Source organism: Ursus americanus, chromosome X (genome assembly GCF_024610735.1).
Source record: "Ursus americanus isolate L20-20 chromosome X, mUrsAme1.1.p, whole genome shotgun sequence".
Taxonomy (NCBI): Eukaryota; Metazoa; Chordata; class Mammalia; order Carnivora; family Ursidae; genus Ursus; species Ursus americanus.
The window spans coordinates 69,413,983-69,441,633 of NC_142164.1; the positions used below are offsets into that span (position 1 = coordinate 69,413,983).

General features: G+C 39.8%; 1 protein-coding gene across 8 annotated transcripts in view; it reads left to right on the forward strand.

The window, feature by feature from the left end:
• The first annotated feature begins 9,774 nt into the window (after window positions 1-9,774).
• EDA2R (ectodysplasin A2 receptor) overlaps window positions 9,775-27,651 on the forward strand; it is a 47,208-nt gene continuing 29,331 nt past the window's right edge. For 3 of the 8 annotated variants that reach the window (XM_087860415.1, XM_087860417.1, XM_087860418.1), the window contains exons 1-2: window positions 23,412-23,482; window positions 24,366-24,462. In XM_087860415.1, coding sequence (XP_087716541.1) covers window positions 24,376-24,462 — 87 coding nt within the window. In that variant the 5' untranslated portion in view covers window positions 23,412-23,482; window positions 24,366-24,375. Of the gene's footprint in view, window positions 9,858-15,963; window positions 16,030-23,411; window positions 23,483-24,365; window positions 24,463-27,651 lie in introns of those variants that run through there. The other 5 variants (XM_087860413.1, XM_087860416.1, XM_087860414.1 and 2 more) reach the window with 3 other exon arrangements.

Genomic DNA, 27,651 nt, shown 5'->3' on the forward strand with positions numbered 1-27,651 from the left:
TTCCTCTATTGCTGTTCCAGCTTCATGAGGTGAGAATATAAAAACTGCATTTTAGATTTTTCTATTCTTTTGAGTGAGGCTTGGGTGGCTATGTATTTTCCCCTTAGGAATGCCTTTTCAGTGTCCCATAGGTTTTGGACCATTGTGTTTTCATTCCCGTTGGTCTTCATAAATTGTTTAAATTGATTTTTGATTTCCTGGTTTATCGAATCATTCTTGAGCAGGATGGTTCTTAGTCTCCAAGTGTTATTATGAAGAGATTGAAACAGTAATTAAAAACCTTCTGAAAAACAAAACGCCAGGGCCTGATGGTTTTCCCTGGGAATTCTCCCAAACATTCAAAGAAGAAATAATACCTATTCTCCTAAAGCTATTTCAAAAAATAGAAACAGAAGGAAAGCTACCAAACTCATTCTATGAGGCCAAAATTACCTTGATTCCCAAACCACGCAAAGACCCCATGAAAAAGGAGAATTACAGACCGATTTCCCTAATGAATATGGATGCCAAAATTCTCAACATGATCCTTGCTAATAGAGTCCAACAGTACATTAAAAGGATTATCCATCATGACCAAGTGGGATTCATCCCTGGGATGCAAGGGTGGTTCAACATTCTCAAATCTATCAGTGTCATAGACTTTATCAACAAGAAAAAAGCCAAGAATCATATGACCCTCTCAATAGATGCAGAAAAAGCATTTAACAAAATACAGCATCCTTTCCTGATTAAATAAAGGGTACATTCCTCAATCTCATAAAAACCATCTATGAAAAGCCTACAGCAAATATCATTCTCAAAGGGGAAAAGCTCGAAGCCTTTCCCTTAAGATCAGGAACACGACAAGGATGCCCACTCTCGCTATTATTATTCAACAGAGTACTAGAAGTCCTTGCAACAGCAATCAGAAAACAAAAAGGAATAAAAGGTATCCAAATCGGCAAAGAAGAAGTCAAAATGTCTCTCGTCACAGATGACATGATACTCTATATGGAAAACCCAAAAGAATCCACTCCCAAACTATTAGAAGTTATAGAGCAATTCGGTAATATGGCGGGATACAAAATCAATGCTCAGAAATCAGTTGCATTTCTATACACGAATAATGAGACTGAAGAAAGAGAAATTAGGGAATCCAACCCATTTACAATAGCACCAAAAATCATACATTACCTTGGAATTAACTTAACCAGAGATGTAACGGATCTATATTCTAGAAACTACAAATCACTCTTGAAAGACATTGAAGAAGACACAAAAAATTGGAAAAATATTTCAGGCTCATGGATCAGAAGAATTAACATAGTTAAGGGGCGCCTGGGTGGCACAGTGGTTGGGCGTCTGCCTTCGGCTCAGGGCGTGATCCCGGCGTTACGGGATCGAGCCCCACATCAGGCTCCTCCGCTGTGAGCCTGCTTCTTCCTCTCCCACTCCCCCTGCTTCTGTTCCCTCTCTCACTGGCTGTCTCTATCTCTGTCGAATAAATAAATAAATCTTAAAAAAAAAAAAGAATTAACATGGTTAAAACGTCCATGCTACCCAGAGTAATCTACACTTTCAATGTCATCCCAATCAAAATACCGATGACATTTTTCAAAGAAATGGAACAAACAGCCCTTAAATTTGTGTGGAACCAGAAAAGGCCACGAATTGCCAAGGGATTGTTGAAAAGGAAAAACAAAGCTGGGGGCATCACAATGCCGGATTTCAAGCTGTACTACAAAGCTGTGATCACAAAGACAGCATGGTACTGGCACAAAAACAGACACATAGACCAGTGGAACAGAATAGAGAACCCCGAAATGGACCCTCGGCTCTTCGGGCAACTAATCTTCGATGAAGCAGGAAAAAACATTCAGTGGAAAAAAGACAGTCTCTTCAATAAATGGTGCTGGGGAAATTGGACAGCTACATGCAAAAGAATGAAACTTGACCATTCTCTTACACCATACACAAAGATAAACTCCAAATGGATGAAACACGTCGATGTGAAACAGGAATCCATCAAAATCCGAGAGGAGAGCATAGGCAGCAACCTCTATGACATTGGCCACAGGAACCTTTTTCATGACACATCTCCAAAGGCAAGAGAAACAAAAGCAAAAATGAACTTGTGGGACTTCATCAAGATCAAAAGCTTCTGCACAGCCAAGGAAAAGGTCAAAAAAAAAAAAATAAGAGGCAGCCCACGGAATGGGAGAATATATTTGCAAATGATACTACAGATAAAAGACTGGTATCTAAGATCTACAAACAACTTCTCAAACTCAATACACGAGAAACAAATAAATCATAAAATGGGCAGAAGATATGAACAGACACTTTTCCAATGATGACATACAAATGGCTAACAGACACATGAAAAAATGTTCAACATCATTAGCCATCAGGGAAATTCAAATCAAAACCACACTAAGATACTACCTTATGCCAGTTAGAATGGCAAAAATAGACAAGGCAAGAAACAACAATTGTTGGAGAGGATGTGGAGAAAGGGGATCCCTCCTACATTGTTGGTGGGAATGCAAGTTGGTATAGACACTTGGAAAACAGTGTGGAGTTTCCTTAAAAAGTTGAAAATTGAGCTACCCTATGATCCAGCCATTGCACTACTGACGTAGTGAAGAGAAGGGCCATATGCACCCCAATGTTCATAGCAGCATTGTCCACAATAGCTAAATTGTGGAAGGAGCCGAGATGCCCGTCAACAGATGACTGGATTAAGAAGATTCGTCCGTATATACAATGGAATATTACTCAGCTATCAAAAAGAACGATTTCTCAACATTTGCTGCAACATGGATGGCACTGGAGAAGATAATGCTAAGTGAATTAAGTCAAGCAGAGAAAGGCAATTATCATATGGTTTCTCTCATTTATGGAACATAAGAACTAGGAAGATCAGTAGGATAAGAAAGAGATAAAGAAATGGGGGAATGAAACATGAGAGACTATGGACTCTGTGAGGGCTTCAGAGGGTGGGGGTGGGGGAATGGGATAGGCTGGTGATGGGTAATTAGGAGGGCACGTATTGCATGGTGCACTGGGATTTATACGCAACTAATGAATCATCGAAGTTTACATTAAATAAATAAATAAATAAATAAATAAATAAATAAATAAATAAATAAAAGAGGAGGGTGTTATTTGAGGAGCAGGCAGTGTGGAAGAAGGTTTGATTTTATTTTGCAGTGGGAGGAATTTGAATATGTTTGTGGATAGAAGGACTGGACACAAGAAGGAAGGTGAATACTAAAGATATCAATGAGCGAGGGGTTAAAAAATGAAGCATGGTCCATAACGGGCAGGGGAGGGGGATGATGCTCATGCTCTTTTCCTGTCCTCCCAGAGGAAATGCCAGAGTGGCAGAAGAGAGAGAACATTATAAGCATAAGGGGGGGATAGAGGGACTTCATGTCTATCAGAATCTGTTTTCTGTTTTGTTTTGTTTTGTTTTGGTTTGGTTTGGTTTGGTTTGGTTTGGTATGGTTTTTTGATGAATAGGACAGGAGTCCATTTTCTAGACTGGGAATTAGATGTCAGAGTAAGGACTTAAAAAAGAAAAGGTAGTGGTTTAGAATAGCTGTCCAGGGAAAATGGGAAGAGCCTCAGATTGGGAAAGAAAGATTCTACTTTTGAGTGTGATAGTGAATAATTCAGGTGTCAGATATTCTTGAGAGTCTTAGGTCAGTTGTCACTAGTTGTTGCACTATGGCCAAGGTACCCCATTTCTGTGACTCAATTTCTTCATCTATAAAATAGGAAGGATATGATATTTACCTTATAGGGTAATTGTAAAGATTAAATGAGGTATTGCATGTAGAACTCTTAGCACAGGGCCTGACATACAGAGCTAATCCAAGTGCTGATCAAGTGTTGCCTGTTGTTAGTATTTTGAGTGCAGACATAAATGTTCTTTTTTGGCTATCTTCTTTGTATGATCACTTACCTGGGGTCAGGGAGCTCATTAAAGAAGGGTGAATTCAAAGGTCAACATTCTCCATGTAGTTATTTTTTCACTCATTTATTCAACAAAGATATATTGAACCTTTAGTATGCTTTAGGTTCTGTTTTGTGTGAGAGAATTAACCAGTGAGATGACAGGTAAGATCTCTGCTACATAGGCTCCAGTGAGAGAAACTAGAATCAAGAAAGAAGCGTAATGTTGGGGAGGAGGGTACTCTGGAAAACCTCAGCATTTGAGGGATAAATGGAGAAGGAGAATCTGGGAAAGTTATAAAGAAAAGAATGAAACAAGGAGATATGGGTTCCATGAAAGTCAAGAGAGTCACTAAGGAAAACAACAACAACAACAACAACAACAACAACAACAACAACGACATAATTTTGGATGTTTCAGAGAATTCAAATAAGACAGGAAGAAGCCATGGGTTTGATAGTAAAGGAATTCATGGAGGATCCTGAGGGGAACAGAATGTAGTGAGTTTAGAAATTAAGAGATGGAGGTAAGGATATGGAAACAATGACTATGGAAGACCCTTTCCAGAATCTTGGCTCAGAATGGAAAGACAGAGTTTAGGGGAATGATCCAGAGGAAGAGGGACTGTGAGGATACCAGATAAAGCAAAGCAGGGTAGATGGGGGAAGTAAGCACAGATAGAGAAATTAGTGTGGAATATAAGGAACTCTCATAAAAAAGACAAGCATAAGCTTGAAGGCGGAGGGATCAGAAGTTGTTTAGAGGGTTCTAGCCTGGTACTATGCTATGATCTCAGTGAAACTGGAGGTGAAGTCTTATCTACTAGGAGTTTTGAGTAGGATATATTAGTGTTGGGTGCTTGAGTAAGAGGAGTAAGTTTGAAATAGCCATCTTGGGCAGGTGAAAAGACAGATGATTAAGGATGAAAGAAAAGACTATTGAACTAAACTACGACCCAACTGAACTTTGAAAAATCCCAGGGCTAGGAGGAGCTCTTTCCTATGTCCTACCTTTTGAATTCAGAAGATCCAAGACTGTATATGCCATTGCCTCAGACATCTATGGCCATGGTTATCTATACATATCACATAGGCTGATGAAAGGGCACCAGGAGCTGATCTTGGTATCCAGGTACATACATCCCTATAGATGCTGGATTCCATGGGGACTGCCCCATACACTTCAGTATCTCCTGGTGCCTTCAGTCTCTGCTTCTGCTCTCCATTCCTAGTCTCTAGAGGGGCTTTAGGGTCCCCAGTGTGTCTATCTCTCACATGAGAGGTCACTTTGCCTGAATCAAACTCTAGAATTAGAGGCTGACCTGGTTTTTCTAAGACACACTCAAGGTCAGTATTCCCTTAAGTGACCCTAGGTAACCTCTGAGAGAGAGCTGAGGGTGGCATCAGGGAGCCCTGAATCTCTCACGGGGCCCCAGAAGAATATCTCTTCCCCAGAGATAGGCTGGGGGAGGCTGGCTGTATCTATTCTGTGTCTGTTCAGGCTGATTCCAGCAGTGAAGTGTAATCAGAGAGACCCTTTACCTGAGAGTACTTGGTTTGAGTTCATGAAGTGACTCCTGCCCATCTTAAGAGTAGGGAATGAGAAATCCCCCAAGAGATGACCTGACTGAACCTCTCACTTCTACTGCTCAGGTATGGGGGCCAGAGTGACTCCCCCATAGAGAGCAGAGCTGAGAGCCTTAACTCTACTGATCCCCACATCCCACCTTAGGTCCTTGGGGGCTGGTGCTGAGGAAAAGTCCAAAGACCATGGCAATTCCATTACTCTAAATTAGATAGGGTTTTAGGAAAGTTCTCTCTTATAAGGTAAAATATGAGCAGATACTAGGAGGAAGTGAGGGAAGGATCCATGCAGATATCTGAGGGAAGAGTTGCCCAGGCTGAAGGAACAAGTACAAACACTGAGTCAAGAGAATGCTTTGAGTGTTGGAAGAAATAGCCAAGAGGCCAGTGTGGTTGGATATAGTGGCCCAAGAGACAGTGGCAGATGAGATTAAAGATATAATGGTAGGGTGGTGGAGGAGGGATGGAGTTGGGTGGAGTGTAGACTATTGTTAAGGACTTTGGCTTCTACTCTGAATTAGAAGCCAGTCATTGGAATGGTCTGGACAAATTTGAGCTGATTTGCATTTTCAAAGGATCACTCTGACTGCTGTGCTGAGAACTGACTGAAGTAGAGTAAGGTCAAGAGCAAGACCAATTGTAGGCTATGGCAGTAATCTAGCTGAAAAGTGACCGTGGCTTGCAACAGAGTAGTTGCTGTGAATGTGCTGAAAAGGTGTGGTATTCATAGTATATTTTGAAGTCAAAGCTGATCAGTTGTGCTGAGGGATTGAATGTGAGATATGAGAAAAGAAGAGGCAAGGATGATTCCAATGTTTTTGGCTTCATAGGATTTTGTGAAGATGAGATAAATTAATCCATGTAAAACATTTAGAACACTACCTAGCAAGTGCTTGGTGAAAGTTGGTCACTATTACCGTATTATTAGACAGTATTATCAGTTACCGTGGAGGACAGTACTTTCATACATGCTGCCTAAGGTCACTTTCTAAATAATGAAACAACAGCTTGTGGACTCTGAAGTTTCCTGGTACCTTTACTTCCTCCTATGCTCCAGGAAAGGAAGCATTATGGAGTACAAGTCTCTTAATCTGTAAAACGGAGATAGTCATCCCTATCTTGTCGGGCTATTGTAAGCTACAAAGGAGCACATTTGCGTGATTGATAAATGCTCAGTAAATGTTCCTTCCCATCTTTTCTTCAAATAAGAATTTTGATTATGCTGTCCCCTAGCTAACGTACCAGCAAATGTCCTTTCAATTCAGTTCACTCAGGTGAGCGTTGCCAATGGCCTAACATGGCTCCCTGTCCTTATACTCAGTTTGCTAAGTAGGATCAAAAGAGGTAGAGCAGTGTAGCTGAGAGCACAAAAGTTGGGTAAACCTTGAGACTGGAGTTGTAGAAAGGCCCCTAATCCTGGCCTTGAAGGATGTTCCTATCTTAGCTGCAAGTGACTTACGTTTAAAAAATAAAAGACAGCATGGTTTTGCCAGGTGGGGGCGTGTCCCCAGGCTAAGGGTCCTTCTTTGCTCCCAACTAACATTTCTTCTTCTGTGAAATGTTTCAACATATGGGGCTCCTTGGCAACTGAAGTTCAATATATTCAGTCTTCCTGGCCTCTTCCATTTTGTCTTTTGCATCATGGTCCTTTCATTAATTTGTTTTGTTCCTTCTGCTGTGTATTAGGCTCCTTCACAGCCCTGCCATTTCTTAGATGTTTGACATTGGGCAAGTCAGTCTATGCCTCAGTTTTCTTATCTCTACTTTGTGAATAGTACTAGAGTAGTTACAAGTACTAAACATGTTAATATATGCAAAATATTGAGAAGAGTGCCTGGCAAATAACAAATGCTCTCTAAGAATTATTGCTAGCTCATGATGCTTACCAATTAGTGGGAGGGAAATGACATAAATAAAACAAGTAAGCAAATTAATTAAATGATTACAGGTTTACTTTAGTGTCCGTAAGGAAATAAATAGGTGTGGGGGACAGGACAAGACTGGCCAAGTGAGGCTTATATCAAGAAGTGACCCTCTGCTGTGAAGACTCAGATCCTCCCTTGAAACCACAGATTTTTTTTTTAAGATTTTATTTATTTGACAGAGAGAGACAGCCAGAGAGAGAGGGAGCACAAGCAGAGCAGGGGGAGTAGGAGAGGAAGAAGCAGGCTCCCAGTAGAGGAGCCTGATGTGGGGCTCGATCCCATAATGCCGGGATCACGCCCTGAGCCGAAGGCAGACGCTTAACGACTGAGCCACCCAGGCGCCCCATGAAACCACAGATTTTAACTTTAGCTTTGCAACTTCTCCTGCTTCCATTCCCTTTTCTCATCACCATAGATCAGCCCCTCAGTAATCTCCTAATCAGTATCTACCACCAGGCTTTTCTCCACCAGTTTCCTACCCTGCAGCCACACCCATTCTCTTTAAACTCTAGGACCTAGAATATCCTTTGAACACCTACTCTATTCTCCTTACTTTATGAACATTAGCTCACTTCAAATTCACAACTTCATAAAGAAAGTATTATGAGCCTCTATCTGCAGATGGGATGACTGAGGCTCAGAGGGGGTAAGTCCTCTGCTGAAGAGCCAAGAAAGAGTTCGTGGATATTAGAATCAGAGTTGGAATAGAGGTCTGTGGATTCTAGAGTCTGTATTCCTTCCAGATGGCTTCCTAAACTTGTATTTTATCTATTGTGTAATGACTGTAGACCCAAGGAAATAATGATAGCATATACTTATATAACATTTGCCATGTTCCAGGTGCTATTACATGTATTCATTCAGTCTTCAAAACAACCCTATGAAGAAGGGATTACTATTGTTGTCATTTTACAGATGAGGATACTGAACCATGGAGAAGTTAAGTAATTTCCCCAAAGTCACACAGCTAGGAGGGACAGACCTAGGATTCTAACTCAGTTTATCTTCCTTCTAGGCCCGAGCCCAGAGTAGCAGTCTAAGAGGCCACATTCTGGTCCCAGCTCTAATCAGGGGCTATGTTTGGAGTTCACTCAGGACCTATTCAAAGTCACCTCAGAGCCTATTCAGCCCTTTTTTTCACCAAAGGCATTGCAGCCTATGTATTGAGACCTTACCTTAAACTCCTAGTGTAGAGCTTCTGCCCACACCAGGTGAGGCCCCTCAGGGTCTGATCATGGCACATTGCTTGGACCCTCCCCCATGCCTTGGCTTAAGCTTCTTTCCCTTTACCTGTAATGCAGCTTGGTACTCCACATTTGTTTAGGCCCCCTCCTCTATTAAAGAGCATTTCCCTTCCCTGGCCATATTTTCTCTTATTTTTCCTTTTTTTCTGCTTCCTTTTTACCCTTCTGGCCTGTAGCTCATAGTTTGGCCATTCATTCAGTATTGTGTGCTGTTCTCTATGTCCAGTCTATCTTATTTCCCCTGTTCCTCTGCAAGTTCTTCAGGGTCAGGGACTAGTAACATTCCAGTACTTCTCCACTGCTGTCTCTGTGATTATCAACTTCTAAACTCCCCGAGTGTCACTGCTGAAAAAACCCCTAGTATATCTAGTACAACCCCTTCTTTGTATAGAGACTCTGGGGCCCAGAGAAGGTGATTCCACAATTGAATTCTCCTTGATTTTGAGTGGTCTTTCCCCTGTTTTATGTCCCCTCTCCTCCTGTCCAAATCCTATCTAACTTACTGAACAAAGGAGAAAGAAGAAAGAAAGAAAGAAAGAAAGAAAGAAAGAAAGAAAGAAAGAAAGAAAGAAAGAAAAGCAAGCCAAGCTGGGAAATGGCTTTTCCGTGTATCTGAAAACTGTTGCTTTTCCAACACTGATTTTCTGAAAAATCCCAGGCCTGCTAACATTCACGTACAGAACTTTGAGGAGTTCAGCTGCATCCTACCATGCAATAGTTACAAGAAAAGGAGTCTACATAGTGCCTCTGACCACTTGACCTTCCCTCTGTTCCCACAGACCAGGCAAAACCTAACTCCCTGTCTGTCCACAGCCCCCAGAGCTTTTTGAATCCTTCCACAGGAGTGGCTCTGTCTCCATTTACCTCCCCTTCCCCGCCTCTCTGCGGCACTGTGTCCATCTCAGGGGTGGGACTTCTTTGCATAACACGGTTTCTGCTTACCTCCCCTTCCCCGCCTCTCAGCAGCACTGTGTCCGTCTCAGGGGTGGGGCTTCTTTGCATAGTCACGCCTAGACACTCGAGTAGCTGCTTTGGGAGCCTCAAGGGGGCGGAGAAGTAGGCGTAGCGTAAAAAAAAAAGGAGAATGGGTTTAGCCTGTTGTTGCTGCGCAGGGATGTGAAATTAGCCCGAGTGATTGCAACGGATTTCATCTACTGTGAACGTGGTATGTAGGCTGGGGACTGAGGGGTGGGGGTTTGGTGGTATGTCTGGCCTGCGGTGAAGTGTGTTTGTCTAAGAGTTCTGTTGCTGAAGCAAGATCCATCCATCCATCCATATATTTACAGGGTAAGTGCGGGAACACTCCCTGGCATAGCAAATCTGCTCAGACTTGTGAGACATAGGGGTGGAAGTTCAGGATCAGGTTAGGGTGGCCCTACTAAGGAGCTACAAAATCAGAATGTCTACGAGGGTATTCCGGTGGTCTGTCTGTCCATCCATCTGTATCCGGAAAATGCTAAGGTGCCAGGGACCTGGGTTAATACCCCAATGGCTTTGGAGGGCCAGTGTGCCCCTGTGTAGGCTTTCACTGGACCTGTATGGCCTCTGGGAACATGCCTGGACATGTCCAAACACCCTGAGCACCTGGGGTTTAGAGCTAAGGAAAAGGAAGCTGGATGATTAGGGGAGGGAGGGAGGGGTTGGATCAGACATGTGGAGCATCCCTAGGGAAGTTGAGCTGCCAGGCCACCCACGTGGCCCCTGGGCAAGTCAGGGCTTGTATAAAGAACACTCAGGCTCTATTTGGGGGCTTTCAGTCTGCCCCTTCACCCACCAACTGGGCTTTACTTGATCCGTCACTCCTGGAAGCTGAGCCCAGGGCATTTTGATATTTTGATCCTGCTTTACCCCAAACACTGGCCAAGGCTAAGGCAGCTGTGAGAACTGGGGGACAAGAAGAGACCCGCCAGAAACCTGGGAGAGCAGAGACTGCAAAGTCTTGTTTGGACTGGTGTTAGCAGTGTTGGCCAGTGCCCTGTCATGTAGGGTAGCTAAGGCAAGAGAGTGTGGAGCGTCTTCCCCTATATAACTCTCCCATGCCCTCCTTTTACCCCAGTATGGGTTCAATTCAGTGTAACAGGATCACTGAGCAACTACTTTCTGTCACCACTATGTGAGATAGAGAGATGCTTAAGATGCACTGGGACTTCACAGTTTCATCATGGGTATAAGAACACACAAATAAGACACAGGATAGGCTTTACAGGTTTCATCAAAATCCTTTAAGGTTGTCAAATAAGGATCACTTCAGGTTGAGTCAGGGATAATCAGAAAGACATTTTTCACATTGTCACACCTTTTAGTGCTCCAGAGACAGGTTACTTGAGTTCCAGTTCCAACCCAACCATTTATTAACTTGTGTGACATTGGACAAGTAGATTTACTTCCGTCTTTCAGAACTCTGGTTTACTCCAGGGTAAAATGGAGACAATAGTGCTTACTTCAAGTTTTTGTGAGAATTATATTAGATAATCCATGTAAAATATTTGTACACCCTTAGCACAGTGACTGCACCAAAATAAGCACTCAATAAATGTTAACTATTATTATTATTTAAGATGGACCATGAAACACAGATAGGATTTCAACAGGTGGAGATAGGAGAAAAGGCAATCGAAGCAAGAAAAACAACAGGAACAACTGTTTAGAGGCAGGGAAGATCAGGACATGTGAAAAGAACACAGGCTGAACAGGATTTTAGAGTACAATTAGGGAAAAGTGGAAGTTGAGTTTGCTGTGGTAGATTGGTGGCAAACTGGAAAATTTTGGGGTGCTAGACTTTCTGTTTGATTGGACAAACACTGGAAAGCCATTGGAAATTTCTGAGCTAAAGAAAAAAGTCAAATTTATATTTCAGGAAGTATAATCTGATAAATATGAGTCAGCTGGACTGCAATAGGAAAGCACGAGAGGTGGATAAACCAGATGCAGAGAGGGAATGAAACATTGGATCTGAGTGGTGGCTTTGGGAATAGAAAGGAGGCAATAAATATAATAAGACATCACAAAGTTGAATCTACAGAATTAAAAGTTGATAAACTGTATGAGATTTTAAAAAGGAGGAATGAAAAGAATCAACATTTCTTGGGACTGGGTTAAACTTTAAAAGGTTGTACATCCCAATCCCAGTTCCATCTACTTCTCTGGATGGTACAATAGAAAGTATACCCACTTTCTGAGTTAGACAGCTGTGTTCAAGTCCTGAGTCTGCTACTTATCTCCTGTCTGTGATCCTAAACATATTATTTATCCATCATTCCTAGTCAGGATTGTATTTCTGTATAGCATTTAGCAATGTGTGGGGAGCATGATTTTTTTATTTTTTAATTTATTTAGTTTTAAAGATTTTATTTATTTGACACAGAGAGAGAGAGAAAGCGAGAGGGAGCGCACAAGCAGGGGAGCAGGAGGCAGAGGGAGAAGCAGGCTCCCTGCTGAGCACGGAGTCCGGTGTGGTACTTGATCCTAGGACTCTGGGATCGTGACCTGAGCCAAAGGCAGACGCTTAACCGACTGAGCCACCCAGGCATATATATATATATATATATGGTACTATGGCATTTTTTGCCAACAACAAAGAGTTGTTCTTACCACCCACTTAAAATACCAGCTGTAAGTTCAGTGAGAAATACTGAACTTCTCTGAGCCTCAGTTTTCTAGTCTGAAAAACAGGGAGAATAGTACTTATATCATAGTTTTACTGGGAGGATGAAGGGAGATAACCCCTGTAAAGTACTAGCACAATATCTGACACATGGTAGGCTTTTATGAATCATAATTTTCTTTCACTGCAGTTGACTTCCCCTTAAAACGTCCTTGTTAGTCTTTGTTTGAACACTTCCAGAGGGAATGCACTTAGTGATCTCTGAGAGAGTCCATTCCCTTCATGGAAAGCCTTGACTCTTCAAAAGATCTTCCTTTTGTTAAACTGAACTCATTCTCCCTGTGGTTTCCCCCTCTGAGGTCCTAGTCATCCTCCCTGTAGCCCCTCAGAGCAGTCTGTTTATTCTCTTCCATGATAGTTCTTTATAGAGCTGAAGGACAGAGATCAGATCCTCCTCCATCTTCTGATCCCAGGTCAAACAGCCCATTTTCCCCACCATTTCTCACATGGCGTGCTGTCAAGTCAAATAAGATTGTGAGGTTTTTAGCTATATAAATTGGGGTGATGGTACCTTCAAAGTGATGAGAAACACTGCATAAGGAGCAGGATGAGTGACTGTGACAAGTTCCTTTATAATTTATTAATTCTTAAGTTCCCACTATGTGCCAGATATTTTCAAATCCATCATCTCACTGACTCCTCACCCTAATATTCTTTTCTTAATTGTACAGGGGGCCAAACAGGCCAAAGAAAATAAAACTTTCTAGAGATTTTTTAGTTAGTGAGTGTCTGAGCCACAACTGGAAGTTAAATTTTTCTTACTCCAAGGTTAGTGTCATTCTTTTTTGTTTTTCATTTTCTTCAGTTGTTTGTGTTTAAAATATAGGCTGGGCAATTAGGCCAGCTTTGATACTGGAGAAAGAGACTACAGGAGAGTGGATTATCTAATTGCTTTATAGTACTTATTCTTTCTTTGAAAGACCTCATTACAGAAGCTCTTTAAGGGAGAAAAAGTCCCTAGTGCCAAAGGAAAGGCAAGCAATGCCTCTACCTGGGAACACAAGCTAGGCCATAAAACCTTCCTCTAGATGTCTTCTTGACCTGCTATACTTGAATGCTTTCTGCAGAGAGTGAAGCATTTTTTGGAGCTATTCCTCAGAGCTGAAGCTGGTGGTTGAAGCAGAAGCTGTTTTTCCCTGCTTCCTTTCTGGATACTAGATCCATCTATCAGTTTTCCCACTGAGTGTGTAACAGGAGGGATATAAGTCAGCTTCACCATCAGTCTGAAAAATGAAAGGTATTTTTCTGTGTTCATGGGAAATATGAGGATGGCTATAGTTTGTCTTGGATTAGAGTTAACTATGTATGTTTTCTATGTTCCTCACAAGATTATGATTTCTTAAAGTAGAGAAGATGTTTTATTCACCTCTTGTTTTTCCTCTTGCCACCATGTCCTAACAGAAGGCCTTGTATAGAAGGCATTTAAATGTTTTTTGAGTGACCAGAAATCCATCCTTCCCTTCCCAGGGTGACTATAGTTATGATATCCCTTAAGTATCCCAAAAGATATCGTGACATTCTCAAAAATAAAGGAATTGCCATGTAAGATACATGGTGGAATCAAAGACTAAGATGTCTTCACTTACAAGAGATTGTTAGTCACCATGGTAGGGTGAGTAAGCCAAAAGGACCTCATGGGCCACATCTTCCTGACCCAGCCTACCTTTTGGAATTTTTTCTGTTGAGGATAAAATGAGCCAAGTTTAGGTGGTGAGGGTGTGGGAAAAAAAAGAGAAGCTACAACCTAATTATTCACCAAGTAATTAGTCTTAAACCTGGGCCTACCCCTTCTTTAATTATGGGAAATAGATAAGCCACTGGCTTGTCTTCTTTAATTATGGGAAATAGACAAGCCACTGGAATTTGGATACTTGGATTCTAGTCCTGTCTCTGCTACTGATCAACTATGTGACTTTGGGAAAATTTTATCCCTTCTTTGGGCCTTAGTTGCCCCATCTAGATCATCAAGGAATAGGGTTAGGTTGCCTTGAAGAATCCTTTTGGGATTCCATGATAATATGTTTTCAATTATCTGGTGGTTTGAAGTTTTAACCAGTTGCCAAAGAGGAAAAAAAGTCAATAATGAATTATGCTGTGATGTGAATACTGAGGTACCTATTTCTAAAAAAAAAAAAAAAAAAAAAAAAAAAAAAGGAAAAGAAAAAATCAAGTAAAGCTAGATGGCATTTCTTTATTGGGCAACAGGCAGTTGTGGCTAAGAAAGGTGTTAAACTTCCTTCTAACTCTAATATTGTAGGATTCTGAAAATTGTCTTACAGAATATGTGTTTACATATGAGATCATAGGCTTCTTGGTATATGTCTCACCTTTCTCCCACTACCCTGCCAAGTCTTATATGTTTCTTCTTTTTTTGGGGGGGGGCATCCTAAAAAAAGCAAAAAATATTTTGGTATCAATATCTCATATCAAGTAAAGGCAGGCAGGCTTCATTTTATGGACTGGTTCTCCCATTTCTATTGGAAGGATAAATGGACCTGAGCTATACTTTCAAATGTTCATCACGTTGTGTGTCTGCTTCCTTAGGACATTTTATTCTCCGGCCAGTGAGGAAGGGATAGTATGCTTGATTGAATTTAGATTGCTTCAGGAGATAAGGCACTGTTCTTACACTTTCAGAGAGATACAGCGATTCCAGATTGCCTTGTAAATTGGACAGGTTGGAGAGAATGTGAGGCAAAAATCAAAAAACATTAATAGAAATCAGAAATTAGTATCCTTGACTGAGTTTTATTCAGTTCCCAGCCTGCAAAGAAATCATACCATGAAACCAGTTCCCAGTTGGGATAACTCAGCCAAAAGCATATCCTCCTTAGGAAGCCAATAAATATTTATCCCCAGGAATAACTAATTTTTGATGATACCATAATTTCATGGTGTCTGTGGTTGTTGGTACATTAATAAATGACTCACTTTGGCTAAGTCCACAGTGGAGCAAAGCAAGGGCTTTGGATATTGGCTAAGTGTTTGTCTGGCCTGTGGCTTGTCTCCAATTACCTTTTCTCCCCCGCTCTCAGTGGGGTAGTAACAACAATCATAGCAACCCTCACATGTGTAGCACAAACCAGAGTTTCCAGAGCACTCTTACATGCATTATTTCATTTTACCCTTGAACATCATCCAGGGCAGTTTCTGTGCTTTTGCTCCCACTTCGGAAGACTGTTTCAACAATCATCAAAATGATATTTTCCCCTCATAATCAGCCCAAAGTTTGCTGGTCTTAATTTCATCCCATTTTTTATTAATTATATTGCTATGTTCTTAGCTACACAGTTCTTTTCTCCCCTTCCTTTCACAGTTTTTTTCAGCAGTTGCCAAATAGTAGCACAATATTTATATGTTTTATAGCTTTTTCTCCTCATTTATAGTCTTTTAAGTTATGCTTGTCTTTTTAGGTTTGTGCTTTTTTGTTGCTGTCGTTCTTGTGAATGTGTGTGCTCACACATGTTTTGAAGAAGAAATAATTTAATTAATATGGTTAGCATTTGCTTTTGACTGAGTGGAAATGGCCCACTTCAGTTGGTTATTAATTCTATCTATACAATGACAATATGCTTTTAATAAGTTTTTTTTTCTTTTTCTACCCCAGCATTTTTATTCTTACAGAGGCATTATCTGTTGTTCTGTATACGGGAATGAAGGACAAGGTAAATAGGTGAGGCTTCTTTAATTTTGCACAACTCCCTTCATTCTCCTCTGTTGATAATCCTGACTTTACTGGACCAGTTGTTGCTATCACTAACAGTTGAAATTCTTCAGTCACTTTGGAAATGGAAAGAGAAGCCTGTTAAAAACTATTATTACCACCTGTGCTTTCCGAATCTCTTCTATGAATGTATTATTATCTACTTGAACATTAAAAGACAATTTACTTTTATCACATGTCCACAAAGTAAAATCAAAATAATGCATCCCTAGTTCTGATGATCCTCCACCACCCTGTACCAACAATTGACACTGTTGGTCACCTCTTACTTTTCAAAACTTTGTCCTGTACTATTCTATCTGGGTTTTATTCTTTCCTCCCTGGCTTCCCCTTCTTGGTTGCTGCTTGTTCTTCTTCCTCTCCTAGCATCAAATATGGATATCCCTCAATGTTTTGTTCTTGATATTTTTCTTTGTTCATCTAAGCCTCCACTATAATTTACTACATCAGTGGTTCTCAACCTCTTTCAGAGGTTTTGATTTAATTGATCTAGGATATAGGGTTTTTTTTTTTAAAAGTCCTCTTGATGATTTTGATGTGCATCCATGAGTTGGTCTTTTTATGCATTTGACTAATCTCTAAGCCCAACCTATGTTCTACATATTTTAATTGCCTGCCAGGCACCACCACTGACATTTCCTCTGTCCCCTCCATACCTAAAATGATTTGAATATCTAAGTATATTGACTTTTTTTTTCTAACAAGGAATTCTTCTTTCACACTCTTCATGTCCTTGAGGTTCTTCTGGTTTCCCTCAGAATCTTCTCTGACTCATGTTTTTCTTTGACTCTCACATCCATGGAATTATAAGGTTCTATTGGTGCTTTTTGTAAAGTCTGTTCCCCCCACCATTTCTTTCTATTATTGCTACCACCTATGTCCTGGCCCTTATCTCTTATGGCTTGAGAAGTAACCCTGTCTAACCAGTCTTTAAAGTACAATTAGATTAACATTCAGGAAATACCTTTCTGCCAAACAAAGATATTACTGATGAAAAATTAAATTTCAATAACAGCCTGGGAGGACCTCAATTCCCTATTTTAGAGTTCACTGCCTTGGAAAGCATGCCAGATTCATGGGTCCTAAATTCCTGTGGTCTGGCATTGTTTCTTACTAGATAAATAAATTCAGAGGAATCTTTTTTTTTCTTTGAGCCTCAGGGTTTTTTTTTTTTTTAATTTGTTAATTGGTGGTAATAATCCCTGGCTTACTCCTGGGGTTATTATAAGGATCCATTGAGCTGACTGATAGGAAACCTTTTATAAATTGTGAAACCTTTCACCAAGACAGAAGATCGTAACCATTATTTTGTAGACTTTAACCATTTACTAATTCAACAAATATTTATTTAATGCCTACTATGTGCCAGGCACTGTTCTAAGTATATGAGATAAAGCAGTGTGATCTCATGGTGCTTACATTCTAATTGGAGGATGAACAGACCATAAAGGCATAAATAAGGATAGTCATAAGTACTATTGAGAAGAATGAAATAGCAAAGGGGTGTAGGAGATATGGAGGGAAGTTACTGATTTAAAGGAATGGTCAGAGAAGCCTCACTAGGAAGATGGTATAATAAAGAACTGAAGAAGATAAGGGAGGGAGCTGTGTGGACACTTAGGAGAAAACATGCCTGACTGAGGGAGCAGCTGATGTAAAGTACATAAGCTGGGAACAGTCCTGGTTAGTTTGAGGAATAGCAAAGAGGCCAGCATGGCTGGAGTTAAGAGAATAAGAGGAAGAGTCATAAGGTCAAAGAGGTAGTGGTATAAGGGGAAATAGGCAGATCTTCTAAGGCCTAATTGACGATTCTAAGATCTTTAATTGTATTGCATGAGGTAGAGAGCCATCAATAGATTTTGAGATTGGAAATGACATGATCTAGCGTGTTTTAAAACTAACACTCCACTCTCAACCCCTTTTGTCTTTATCACCCATTTTTTCTAAAAACAAAACAAACAAACAAAAAACAATCAGTAGGCCCTAGTCCACTCCCTCACCAAGTTTCCTCTGAATATGGGGGATACCAACAAACAAACAAACAAAAAACTTTTTCTGACTACACCTTATATTCAGGCAAAACAGACAAGAATAAAAAAAAAGTCCTTAAAGCAGTGATTTTCAAAGTGGGTTCCACATGAAAATCACCTGATGAACTTTAAAAATTCTGACTATTAAGGCCACACCCCTGACTGGTTACATCAGAATCTCAGGAATGGGGCCCAACTATCAATATTTTTTGAAGCTCCCAAGGAGCAACCGATACAAAGAATGACTAGTCAAAGAGATTGGCCAAACTCTTATAGTATGAATGGGGACATTGAGTCTAGCACTGGGGAGGAATATGCTTCTGATGGGAGAGCTGGGCCTAGGATCATTCACCATACTGAGGAATGTAAAATTCACAGATAGTGGTGCAGGAGGAAGATAAGATGCTTGGTAGTTTTTTGTTTTGTTTTTTGTGTATGGTGACTAACATAACATAATAAAAAATTATTTAAAAAAAAGAATTAGTGATTCTTAATAAAATGATGCTTGGTAGTTTAGAAGCAGGTTATAAGCAAGAGAAAGCTGGGATAGAGTGGCCATAGGTAAGGCCAGGAAATGAAGGGCTGAGAGCCAGCACCAAATGATAAAGCAACATCTGGATTATAGGCCAAATGTCTGGAAATAATGAGGGTACTCATCATTGTAATGAGATTAGAAGCTTAATTTTCAAAGAAAGCGAAATTCTCAAGTCCAGGCTGAGAAATTGCTTTGATTTTTGCCAGTCTTATGCATGTGAGCCACTGGGTAGGCCCACAGGAGAGGAATAGACAGCGTATGGACCAGCTGCTGTCTTCCTCACCCTCTTTAATACCACACCTCCTGCACTGCCCAGGCAAAGTAAATATCTTCCTGGAAGTCCTGAGTTCTTAATTTAGACCTGTCATCCTGTTCTGCCCACCCGTCCCAGATACAAAGAGCATGTTTCACCCCACAAGCATGTGCAAGTTGAGAAGAGCAGCAGCCGCAATCTGTAGCCAAAGGCAGCTGCACCGGCAGCCGCCTGAGTACCTTACATCTACCAGAAACTTGGCCAACATTGATTATTTAGGGCACAATGAGCTAATGTGAGGAGTATTATTAATGTCAGCCTCATCACTTCTCCTCTTCCCTGTCTACTTGCATTCTTACTCTTCTAGGTTATTATTATTATTATTATTATTATTATTATTATTATTATTATTATTATTTTGGAATCAGGACAAAGGGAAGGGCAGGGAGAGTACCCATATGACAAAGAGACAAAATAAAGAGACACTGGTTATTTTGCCACTGGTCAGCCCCTCTGGTTAAACCCAATTAATATACCCAAACAATGCTAGATAAATTTGGGTGAAAAGTTGAGTGAAAAAAAAAATCACAATTGAGGGCACATATAAGAATATTCATAGTAGGTATTTAAAATTTTAATTTTGGGGCTAACTTAGGTAGGTAATAACTACTGGAATAATACAGGGTAATTCATACTATTAAAGAAAAAGCCAAAGAACCAGCTTTTTAAAAAAAAATTGAGATATAATTCACATACCATACAACTCACCTTTGTAAAATGTACAGTTCACTGGTTTTTAACATGTTCACAAAGTTGTCCAACCATCATGGCTATCTAGTTCTAGACCAGTTGATCACCCCAAAATGAAGCTCACCCATTAGCAGTCATTCCCCATTTTCTCCTTCCCCCAGCCCATGGCAACTACTAGTCTACTTTCTGTCTCTATGAATTGTCTATTCTGGTATTTCATGTAAATGTAATCATACAGTATTTGTCTTATTGTGCCTGGCTTAGCATAATGTTTTCAAGATTTATCCATGTTGTAGCAGGTATCAAGTACTTCATTCCTTTTTGTGGCTGAATAATATTTCATTGTGTGGTTAGAGATGAGCATTCAGATTGTTTCTACATTTTGAGTATTATCAATAATGATGCTAGGGACATTTGTGTACAAATTTTTATGTGGATATATACTTTCAGTTATTTTGGGTATATACCTAAGGGCAGAATTGCTGGGTCACGTGGTAACTCTATGCTTAACATTTTGAGGAACTGCAAAAACATTTTTCAGGACTTCACCATTTCACGTTCTTTTTACATTACATTTTACATTATATTTATGTTACAAAATTTTTGGAAAAGACCTTTTTATTCACTGTTTAAAATTAAAAACTATAAGATTTTGCTTGCAGATGAAGAGTAAAAAGAAAAAAAAAGTTAAACATAAATTATCAACTGATTAGCCAGTTAAAATGTTTTGACTCAGAGTAAAATTATTAATAGATATACCAGTTACTTTGTGTAGGCTTAAGAGTTCTGGAGCAAAATAGGTCTAAATAAAATATATCATCTGAGAGCATAGGGCTAATGGGTATATGAAATACTGAATAAGAAAACTGATAAAGAGAGGTTGTGGCAGGCCTTTGATTCTTTTAGGCTTCTAGCAGTTGGTTACCACATGCAAGGACCCAGCAGCCAGTTATTTCACCTTTTTACTTGTCTGAGTTAAACAATTTTAACCCATTATGCAGGAATAAAAAGATAACTTAGATCAGTTGGAAAACATAAAGCAGTCCTGATTCTCCAGCAATATAGGAGGGTTCCAATTTCTCCACATCCTTGCCAACACTCACTTATCTCCCTTATTTTTTATTACAGCCACCCTAGTGGATGTGAAGTGAGATTTCATTGTGATTTTGATTTGCATTCCCCTAATTGCTAATAATGTTGGATATTTTTTCATGTGCTTATTGGTCATTTGTATATCTTCTTGGGGGTAATGTATATTCAAATACCTTGCCCATTTAAAAAAATTATTTATTTATTTGAGAGAGAGATAGAAGTTGAGAGAGAGAGAGATTGAGAAGTTGAGCAGGTGAGAAGAGCAGAAGGAATCTCAAGCAGACTCCCCATTGAGCGTGGAGCCCCACTAGGGGCTCAATCCCAAGATCCTGAGATCATGACCTGAGCCAAAACCAAGAGTTGGATGCTTAACTGACTGAGCCACCCAGGCATCCCTACTTTGCCCGTTTTCATTGGATTGTCTTTTTTTCTGAGTTGTAAGACATAACTATATATTCTACATGTAGGTATTTTATCAGATCTCTATAATTTTCAGGGTTTTTATCCCATTATATAGATTGGTTTTTTTATTTTTTAAGTGTCCTGTGAAGCACAGAATTTTAAATTTTGATTAAATACAATTTGTCTATTTCTTTTCTTTTGTTGCTTGTGCTTTTAGTGCTATATCTAAGAAGCCATTGCCTAATCCAATATTTACACCTATATTTTTTATAAGGAAAAAATGAAAAATTACCAAAAAATTTTCTTATAAAGAAAATTCTTATAAGAGTTTTATAGTTTTGTCCCTTATTTATTTGGGGCTTTGGTCCATTTTGAGTTAATTTTGCATATAGTGTGAAGAGCCCAATTTGATCATTTTTCATGTGAATATCCAATTGTCACAACAACTTAAAAAAACCTGTTCTTTTCCCATTAAATTTTCTCAGCACTCTTTTTGAAAATCAACTGACCATAGCATAACAACTTTATTTATGATGGCCACAAATTGGAAAATGCCCGATGTCCATCAACCAAAAAAATGTATAAATAAATTATGGTGTATCCATATAATAGGATGCTAAACAACAATGGTAAGGAACAAATGTTGCTACACACATGATGGATGAATCTCACAGAAATAACATTGAGCTAAGAAAGCCAGAAACAAGACTGTTCATGTGTTAATTTAATTTATATGAAGTTCAAGGACAGATGAAACTAGTAATGGTGATAGAAGCCAAACTATAAATTACTTGGGAGAAGGGGATGGTATTGACTATGAAGGGCCATGTTGAGGTAATGACAAAATTCTGTATCTTTATTTGGATAGTGTTTTTATGATTATGTACATACGTAAAATTTTATAGGCCTGTCTATTTGATTTTGGATGGTTCAGCCTCATCCTCTGTGATATTTTAGAAGTGTGTCTCAATGTAGTTACGAGACACCTCAGAGTAGCCCTGATTTTCTCAAAACCTAATTATTATCTCTCACCTTCTCTTACAATAAAAAGGCAGTTACATCTGCCAGAGGACAACTGATGACCACAGAGAAGAATTTGACATAACTTCTGAGTTTGCCCCTGGATAATAACATTTAACCATTATTAAACGGTTTTCCTAGATGCCCTGACTTCAAAACTGTCCAGAGTCTATGTGACTTCGTTCTGTGTAATAAAGACAATTTGTTAAGCTTATAATGAAAGACTATTTATTTTGCATGCTTTAGATACGCAGTTTGAGAAAAACAGGGGTGGGGGGAACTGTCTGTTCATTCCCTGGATTCTGCTGTGAAGATTTAGTATTAAGCCTGTCTTGTCTAAACATAGGTCTCAAAGCCCATGTTAGAGGGACATGTTAAGATTCATGACAAATGACATTTATTAGATAAATGGGGCTCTGGAAGTCAAACAAAATAGAGTGTTTTGGACACCCAGAGGCTAGAAGCAGCTGCTGTGGAGATTTCAGATGCCTATGTCAGGAACATATCTCAAGGGCAGGGCTGCACTTTGGCTTCTGCCAATGTTTTTCTGTTTTTGTGGGCAAGAAAAGGATACAGGGTAATTGTTCAGTCCAGTATTCTGGCTCTGTGCCAATTACACTTAATTCCCTTGTCATAAGGGCTATGTGACCACTGATGGTTTTGGTCCTTACTCAGAAGGGTAGATATGGAGGGGACTATGTTTATAGAAGCTGACACTATGGGCCAGTAATTGAAACAACACAAGAGGGAACATTTTTAGTTGTGCAAAAATGAATTTTGTAGCCCACTTTAGAATGAAGGAATGAGGAAGAATGGCCCAGCTGATGGTGGGAAAAGACACATTCGAGCAAGAATGCCAGTCAGGATGACTCATCCTAACACCATTGGGGAATTCCAAGGGGAAGAGTAATGGCCTCTCAGGGTTCACATTCACTATCTTCTCTTCCAACATGCATACTTAGGCACTTTGAATAGCCACCTGAAGTTCACCTTGGTATGATGTTAAGGAACAGGCAAAAGAATCTCACTCCACCTTTGTCTTTGAATAGTGCAAGTCGTGTGTTACCAATTACTTGAGTCTCCCTCATTAAAATTCATCTTTGTAGAAAACGCTCTCTCTGTGTACTTAACTCTGTCTTATTTTGTATAATTTTTTAAAGTCTTCATAATGGTTTAATGGACCTTAGCTCATTTGATCCTCCCAAGAGCTATATAAGGTAGGTGAGAAACATACTGTCCCCTTTTTTCAGATTAAGTAACTATGGCCAGAAAAGATAAAGTGACTCATCCAAGGGCATAGGTTGAAAGAAGAAGAGTTAGGTAAGTTGGACACCATACTGGTTTGCCTGAAACTGTCCCAGTTTTAGCACTGAAAACCCCATATACTGGGGAAGCCTCTTAGTTCTGAGCAAAGCTGGATGATTGGCTACCCTATAGCCAGGATTAAAATCTGTATCTCCAAGCTCTCAGACCAATGCTAGTGATACTGCCCTATGCTATCTGTATTCTGAGAACTGTTATCCGAGTAGTGTTTTTCATTCTTTACACCTTAGTCTACCAGGAAATTTCTTCATGGTGAGTCATCCTCCCTTCCCACTCTCCCTAGGGCAGAAGCAATGGCAGCTAGTGGCCCTCAAAGGTATTCAAGACAGTTTTGGCAAAAGAAAACCATGTTTAAGCTTTCTTATCCACAAAACAATGACAATAATCCCTATATTGCTTACCTTACATGGTTGTTGTATGGATCAAATAATAATGGATGTGAAAGTGCTTTCTAAACTGTTAATAGCTGGTCACATGTTAGAAATTGTGGTTATTCTCTACCCACTCAGGCAGGAGCTAGGTCTTTGTCTTACTCTCTTTCCAGGTCAGCAAGTGGTACAGCAACTAACTGTGTGTACTTTGGCAAATTTCTTGGCCTCTGTGCCTCAGTTTCCTCATATGTAAGTTAGGGATAATAAGAATCTCTGATATGGTGGTGTAAAGTACTGAATGAATTATTACTAAATGTAAAGCATTTAAAAGAGTTTCTAGCGCATGTCAGGGCTATATAAGCATTAACTGTTTTGGATTGGCTTCCTCAACCCCTGTAACTCAGAACCAGAGACTATATTAAGTGGACCCATAAACCAAGTGACCCATAAACCAAGCCACCACTTTCCCTTTTCACTAGCTCCCTAGTTTTTGTGTTATGTACCCACAGCCTTCCCACCATGGATTGCCAAGAAAATGAGTACTGGGACCAATGGGGACAGTGTGTCACCTGCCAACTGTGTGGGCCTGGACAAGAACTCTCCAAGGTAAGTACCCCTGATCAGGATACTTATTTCTGTCACATTCTAGGAACCAGCCTCACAACTGAGTGGGTCCAAGATTAAGAGAGTCAGCCCCACCTGTGGCTAATCCAGTTTAGCAGGCAAAACATAGAATCCAAAGATTATGATAATAGCAGTGACATTGCCAACAAAAAGTCCACCTGACAGGATCAGGGTCTGGGGAGGGTTCCAGTAGATAATGGCATATATCAAGAGGAGATATGGAATGCAGAGGCCTAGGAAGACTGTTTAGCGTTAGGGAAATATGTCAACTAAATTAGGCCCCACCCACTTGGGATTCAGGAGGCAGATGTCAAGTCTGATCTGATACAGAGCTACTTCAGATCAGGTAGCAGAGGAAGGCCTCTCTAAGGAGGTATCTTCTGGAGACAGCATATAGCTAGTACAGAGGCCCAAGGTGGGAATGAGCTAGGCATATACAAGGAAAAAGAAGAAGGTTAGTGAAGCTTATGTATGGTAAGTAAAATAGAGAGTGGTACACAATGAGGTCATAGAGGGAGGTATAGGCCAAACTATGTGGAGTCTTAACATCTATGATGAGATATTTTCATTTTCTTTCCCTAAGTACACCAGGGACCCTTTGGAGGGTTTTGATTAAAAGAGTGACATGATCCTATAAGTAAAATAAAATATAGCAATTATTTACCCACCTTCCTATCTCTCTGTTTCACAAGTGAAGAGACTAAGTCCCAGAAACACCAACAGATGCAAGCACCCACTCTAATTTTAACTCCTTACGTGTAACATTTGGTACCACAGAGGAGTGCCCACATGGTTGTTAAGGAATCCCAGGACCCAGGAAAGGTCATCAGAGGTTAGATCATGTTAGACATTGGGATGGACCTGATGGACTAAGCTCCTTGGCTTAACATAATCTATTTTCAATATTACATGAAAAAAAAGTCTTGGCACTCCCATTAAGAACAGTCTCTTACAAATGTTCTATCATGTACATAGCCATTATGTTTAAAGCCATCCATGTTAACAAACCTGAACTTCTCCAAGGGAGAAAAATAGGTCTTTCTTTCTTTTTTTTTAAGATTATTTATTTATTTATTTGACAGAGAGACAGCCAGCGAGAGAGGAAGCACAAGCAGGGGGAGTGGGAGAGGAAGAAGCAGGCTCCCAGCAGAGCGTGGAGCCTGATGCGGGGCTCGATCCCAGAACTCTGGGATCATGCTCTGAGCCGAAGGCAGATGCTTAATGACTGAGCCACCCAGGTGCCCCCAAAATAGGTCTTTCTATCTATCAAACTGCTATTACCAAACTCTTAAAACATGACCCATGATGAAATAAATGTACATTTGTGTATTTCAGCACTACTAGAAAGCTCAGAGGAAATGAATGAGTTGCAGTGTTGTGCTCCTGCAAAAACTTTATATAAAAACAGATTGTTCTTGTATAGCAGTCTGTACCTTGTAAAGGACTTTCATGTGCATTATTAATTTGTCTTTTAGTCCCACCAAGGAGGTATTAAGAACCCCATTTTAGACTTGGAGAGGATGCATGACTTTCCCAAAATCACAGTGGTTCAGTAAAAATAAACATAAGCCAGATAAAAAAAGGTTTGAGCCTCAGCTTTGCTAATGGGGAAATTAGTTTATCTCTGACTCGATTAGGATGTGCTAAGTTAAAAGTAACATAAAGCAGCAGTGACTTGAACAATAAACACATTTATTTATGTAATGAAGTCTAGAGGTCAGGAGACAGTGGTCAGTTGAGCAGATCAACAATTTTGTCAAGGACCCATTCTCTTTTTATTTTTCATCTTCAGTATCTTGTTTTGTCCTTATGCTTGTGTCCTCTTGGTTGCCATAACTCAAAGCATCACATCTTCACAGCATAGTCAAAGTCAGGAAGAAAGGGGGAAACAAAGTACCTTGACTTTTATTAGGGAAGAATTATTTTCCTAGAAGCTTCTCAGCAGATTTCCCCTTTTATCTTATGGGCGCAAATTGGATGCTGTATCTCTAAACTGCAGGAAAGGCTAGGAAATGAATACCTGGAAATGGGAATAGGATTGCCATGATTAACTAAGATCAATCAAGAATCAGTTCTTGAGGCTGGTCACCTTGCAACAAAGAACGAAATCAGTGTGCCATTGGTAAATGAGAAAATGGGCAATAACTTTTAGATAAGCAGCTAGCATCATCTGACACAGCCTTGTTTTTATAGTTACTTTTATTTAGTTTTAAGGTTCATTCATATGGATTGTAAACATTCCTATAAATAAATCTTTACAGAAAATCAACACTATTTCCTCAAGACATAGTTCTAGAAGTGTAATTACTATGCAAAATAATTCATACTGTTTAGAAATTTCTTGAAATATATTAGCAGATAACACTTGTGAATATTTTAAATAATTTCCATTACAATTATATTTATTTTCAATAGTGCATGGATTTCTTATATACCAAAAGCCAAACCACACATGAATAATGCATGTTTCTATCATCTATTAAGTTTATACCTTACTTTGTAATATTAAATTACTAATTTATGAGAACTTTATATTATTTTACTTTTGTTTTTCTATTTGATGGGGAAAAATTTTGTGTTTATTGTCTATTTCCATTTTCAATTCGGTGAACTATTTCAGATTGCTTGTTTTACTCTTCTCTTCATTGTTTATTCTTATTGAGGACAATTTGATAGTGTTTTTTTTATTTTTCAAAAATTATTTTAACGACTTTACTTATTTATTTAAGAGAAAGACAGAAAGAGAAAATGAGCAGAGGGAGGGGCAGAGAGAGAAACAAGCAGACTCCCCGCTGAGTAGGGAGCCTGATGCAGGGCTGGATCCCAGGACCCTGAGATCATGACCTAAGCAGAAGGCAGACACTTAACTGACTGAGCCACCCAGCTGCCCCTGATAGTGTTTTTTTTAATGTTTTTTTTATTATATTATGTTAGTCACCATACAGTACATCCCCAGTTTCCGATGTAAAGTTCGATGATTCATTAGTTGCATATAACACCCAGTGCACCAGGCAATACTTGCCCTCCTTACTACCCATCACCAGCCTATCCCATTCCCCCACCCCCTCGCCTCTGAAGCCCTCAGTTTCTTTCTCAGAGTCCATAGTCTCTCATGCTTCATTCCCCCTTCTGATTACCCCCTCCTTTCTTTATCCCTTTCTGCCCCTACGG